Raw genomic sequence first — 4,810 nt, forward strand, 5'->3', positions numbered from 1 at the left:
CAAATGGTTCTTTCCTTCTTGGGCAAAGTAAGATAATAATAAATGGCATCTGAAGGCATGCAGCAGGAGAACGGCACGGATAAAACTGATTGGAGTGATGAGAACATGTTAATGGAAAGCAGAGAGCTGTAACTATAAAACAGTATGTCTTGTCATCTTTATAATGATATCCAGAAAAGACTGACTTATGTGAACTGGCTGATTGTTTGCATTCAGTATTTAATGAGGAAATATTAACCATTCTCAGTTCATAGGAGTTGCTGTATTGCAAATGTACTTAAGAAAGTTTAAAATGCATTTGTTATCAGTAAAAAACAACAACAACAACAACAACAACAAAAACAAATAGAGAGAGAAAGCCACACATACAAAGGAAGGAGGAGCAGCAAATTAAATATGCTTCAGTTCAGTTCAATTTAGTTTCATGTTTATAGTGCCAAATCACACCACAAGGTGCTTTATAGTGAAAGAAAAAGACCCTACAATATTAAAGAGAAAACCTCAAAAATCAGATGTCCCCATATGACCAAGCACTTGGTGACAGTGGGAAGAAAAAACTCCCTTTAAACAGGAAGAAACCTCCAGCAGAACCAGAATCAGGGTCAGCCATCGTCCACAATTGGTTAAGGGGGTGAGGGAAAAGAGAGCACAGAGAGACAGCACAAAAAACACCCACGGGAAATAGCCAACCCTTCAGGTGGGTTAAAAGGATGTGGAGGTGTTATGAATTTCTTACATCTAAGATAAATAAATGATGGCATCTGCTTTTCTACTACGCTTTTATTGTCTTCTGTATGGCACCTCTCACAAAACTTAAAGTTTAGATTTTTGTCTCTGTTGTTAAAATGAGGAGAATAATGTAGTATAAATTATATATAGGCTAAAAATAGGTGAAAGTAGATATTTCTGGAAGATGTGTGTAACAGAAAAACTACAAACTAAAGGAGAGGGTAGACAAAAGATAATAATATAAAAACACAGAGGGAAAAGAGGTGAGATGAGAACAAGAAATGCTCAGTGCACCATGTGTGCCCCTCTGCAGCCTGGTTAAGCTTCACCTGATCCAGTCCTAACTATAAGCATCATCAAAAGAGGAAAACTTGAAGCCAACACTTAAAAGCAGAGAGGGTGTCTGTCTCCTGATACCAAACTGGGAGCTGTTGCACGGGAGAGGGCCCCGATAGCTGAAGACTCTGCCTCCCATTCTACTTTCAGAAAGTCTAGGTAAGGCTGCAGACTGACCGAGAAGTGCTCTGTTGGGATGACATGGTTTTGCAAGGTCTTAAAGCTATCATTGGGATATTATCATTAAGGATTCATTTTAAATTTAGTCCTGGATTTAACAAGGAGCCCATGAGAAGAAACTAATGTAGCAGAAATGTGCTCTCTCATAGTCCCACTTAGGGTTTTGGATCAAGTGATGGCTAACACATGCATGGACTAGTTTGTCAGGATCACTCTGAGACAGGATGTTTTTAACTTTGTCAATAATTCACAGATGAAAGATGCATAGTGCATTTCCTATCTGGCCTCGGTCATTTGCTGGCTTCCTTAATTACCACCCAGTCATCAAAAGATCGAGAACCCTTATTATAAGTCAATGCTTTTAAAAGTGAATGAGAATTCTGAAGAAGGTGAATGCCTGTGAAGTCAAGAGTGAATCGAGGACCTTCAGACAAAAGCACACTGTAACTTTGATGGGTTTTTTGTTTAAGTGTTCTGCTCCGACAAAGCTAATTTTTTGAGACTCTTCTTGTCTGGTGATTTGTACTCGAAATCCCCCTGCTGAGTGAATGAATCTGAGGTAAAGCCCTTCTTCTGTGCGGACCCCTAAAGGCGCGCGTGAAGGACCCCCGAAGGATCTCAGGGGCCAGCAGTGAGGGGCAGGTGGGGGAGGTCGGGGGAGGTGAGGGGGGGCTGTCCTGCCGCAGCAGCAGCACCACTCGCCGTCGAGCAGCGGGACTCCAGGCTCTCACTTCCCCAGCTGCTGACGTCAGCTGGCAGCCTGGGCTGTGCTCGCCGCTCCGGACATAGCGCCGAGAAAAATGCTGCTCTCCGTATCGCCAAGGGCAGGAATCAACCCATACAACGGCTATAACAGCAGAAACAGCAAAAAGGTAAACGCTTTCGGGATTTTCCCCAATTTTCGGCTTGTTCGCCCTGCAGGGCAACACGCCTGCGTCTGTCGCGACCAAAAAAAAAAAGAGAGAGAGAGAGAGAGCGAGATAGAGAGAGAGAGAGAGGGTTTGTGACAGTGAGCTGCAGTGTCCTTGAGAAGCTAAACGAGCTGAATTTAACTTCAGACTTCGTGGAGTCAAATATTCAGCTTAAAGAGCAGGCCCGCTCCGTGGTGTGTGTCAAGGTGGGAAATTTCCTTCTACCGCTCGGTCCCTGTCACGCTGGACGCCTGGCTGTTTTATTTAGTAGTATTTGTGTGCGGGTACTACAAGCGGGGGATGTCGATTATGGCTCTGCTCACTCATTTGAGAAAAGTCAGTGGTGGGGAGCAACTTTTGTGGTTTACTGTACGGTGCTGGGATAGCGCGTCAGTGCCTGGATGGTGTTTGTGGAAGTGGGGGTAGGGAGAAACGCAGGCTGAGAGGGAACATGTTACAAAATGAATTCTGCCTCTTCCTCCGTGAGAGAGCTCCGGACACAAGTATCTGGTGTTAAATCAGGTCTTCATTGTCTCCGCCGCCGCGTAAGTTAGCAAAGTTTTTTTCCCCTCTTTCCCTCGTTTCCCATCAGAAAGCGGAATATGCCCCACCCCTTGAAAAATCCCACCAGACCCCGATGACTACATTCCCAGAATTATGAATCGCGCTCTCTCTGTTGCGTTCACTGTTGACATTGTCACTTTTTGTAACCACTACGTGAGGGCAAATGTAGCCTGACTACTCTGCTTCGAGTAGTACACTATATACCGTAACAGAAGCCATTTAAAAATGAGCAAAAGTGTCTCGATACAGTGAAGTAGCAAAGCTACTTTTCGAGAACTTTTCGCTTCCTATAATCCATATTCCAGAGTGGTGTTTTTGTTTAGTCACGCAGACCTCTCCCTGTGGACCCTAATGACTTCTAAGTGACGGTAAAAGCTTTTCCTTTGAACGTGAAGGCATCGTGTTGTGATTTTTTTCTCTCCATCCAGTAGAGTAACAGTGGTTTTTCATCTCCTGCTGATATTCCTGCATTTCACTGAGCGTGTTGCTGTGAGCTCCTGAACCCCGAATGGCATTTTGAAAATGTGTATTGACATATTGTCTCTCTGTGATCGCGGACTGCTCATCCTACCAGATCTGATGTCAACACTTGCGCTTGTCTGGGGCAAATAGCTTAAAATGTTTGGGTTGTGCAGGCTCAAACTCAATTAGCGATTTGTTTTTGATGCAGTGGCACTGGGTTGTTACTGAATAGACTTTTAAATTCACTGCTGTTACTAGGTTGGGTTTTATATTGTTTCTGACAAATGGTTCATTCTCTAAACTACCAACACCCACTTTATTTTTTACATTTGTTTAACACCACTGGGGACTAAGAGATACTGTCAAAATTTTTTTTAAGGAAGTACACAAGTGTGAGCAGTGGAGTGTGTGCATGTCAGCACTTTCAGTTTCATTTATTTAATTTGGTCTTCTAGTGACATACATGTACACAACAGATCATGTGGCAGTATTTAATTCATTGCGTGCATAAGCAGATATTTTGGTGATGTGCTAAATTCTTGTGGGAATTGCCAACACTATTTAGATTTTCCACTTTCTTTCTCAAAAGGATTCAGATGTTTCAAAATGTGCACTGGCAAATTAAGACTAAATTTTCTCATGTGTGTTGATGTTTCAAAAACTATATAATTGGTGTTTTTTAATCTGATTTTCTTAATTTTATTGGTAAATGGCCTGTATTTATATAGCGCTTTACTAGTCCCTAAGGACCCCAAAGCGCTTTACATATCCATTCACCCACACATTCACACACTGGTGATGGCAAGCTACATTATAGCGTCCCACTTAGGGTTTTGGATCAAGTGATGGCTAACACATGCATGGACTAGTTTGTCAGGATCACTCTGAGACAGGATGTTTTTAACTTTGTCAATAATTCACAGATGAAAGATGCATAGTGCATTTCCTATCTGGCCTCGGTCATTTGCTGGCTTCCTTAATTACCACCCAGTCATCAAAAGATCGAGAACCCTTATTATAAGTCAATGCTTTTAAAAGTGAATGAGAATTCTGAAGAAGGTGAATGCCTGTGAAGTCAAGAGTGAATCGAGGACCTTCAGACAAAAGCACACTGTAACTTTGATGGGTTTTTTGTTTAAGTGTTCTGCTCCGACAAAGCTAATTTTTTGAGACTCTTCTTGTCTGGTGATTTGTACTCGAAATCCCCCTGCTGAGTGAATGAATCTGAGGTAAAGCCCTTCTTCTGTGCGGACCCCTAAAGGCGCGCGTGAAGGACCCCCGAAGGATCTCAGGGGCCAGCAGTGAGGGGCAGGTGGGGGAGGTCGGGGGAGGTGAGGGGGGGCTGTCCTGCCGCAGCAGCAGCACCACTCGCCGTCGAGCAGCGGGACTCCAGGCTCTCACTTCCCCAGCTGCTGACGTCAGCTGGCAGCCTGGGCTGTGCTCGCCGCTCCGGACATAGCGCCGAGAAAAATGCTGCTCTCCGTATCGCCAAGGGCAGGAATCAACCCATACAACGGCTATAACAGCAGAAACAGCAAAAAGGTAAACGCTTTCGGGATTTTCCCCAATTTTCGGCTTGTTCGCCCTGCAGGGCAACACGCCTGCGTCTGTCGCGACCAAAAAAAAAA

The 4,810-nt window shown here is 44.0% G+C and overlaps 1 protein-coding gene across 6 annotated transcripts in view; it reads left to right on the top strand.

The window, feature by feature from the left end:
* Positions 1-1,956: 1,956 nt before the first annotated feature.
* The window catches only part of LOC102312407 (RNA-binding motif, single-stranded-interacting protein 2), a 27,537-nt gene continuing 24,683 nt past the window's right edge, over positions 1,957-4,810 (top strand). For 2 of the 6 annotated variants that reach the window (XM_014334376.2, XM_014334378.2), the window contains exon 1: positions 1,957-2,117. In XM_014334376.2, coding sequence (XP_014189862.1) covers positions 2,046-2,117 — 72 coding nt within the window. In that variant the 5' untranslated portion in view covers positions 1,957-2,045. Of the gene's footprint in view, positions 2,118-2,203; positions 2,363-4,563; positions 4,725-4,810 lie in introns of those variants that run through there. The other 4 variants (XM_005924859.3, XM_042222108.1, XM_014334377.2 and 1 more) reach the window with 4 other exon arrangements.

The sequence above is a fragment of the Haplochromis burtoni genome, unplaced genomic scaffold, assembly GCF_018398535.1.
Source record: "Haplochromis burtoni strain Fernald_Lab_line unplaced genomic scaffold, NCSU_Asbu1 Contig_79, whole genome shotgun sequence".
In the NCBI taxonomy this organism is placed as follows: Eukaryota; Metazoa; Chordata; class Actinopteri; order Cichliformes; family Cichlidae; genus Haplochromis; species Haplochromis burtoni.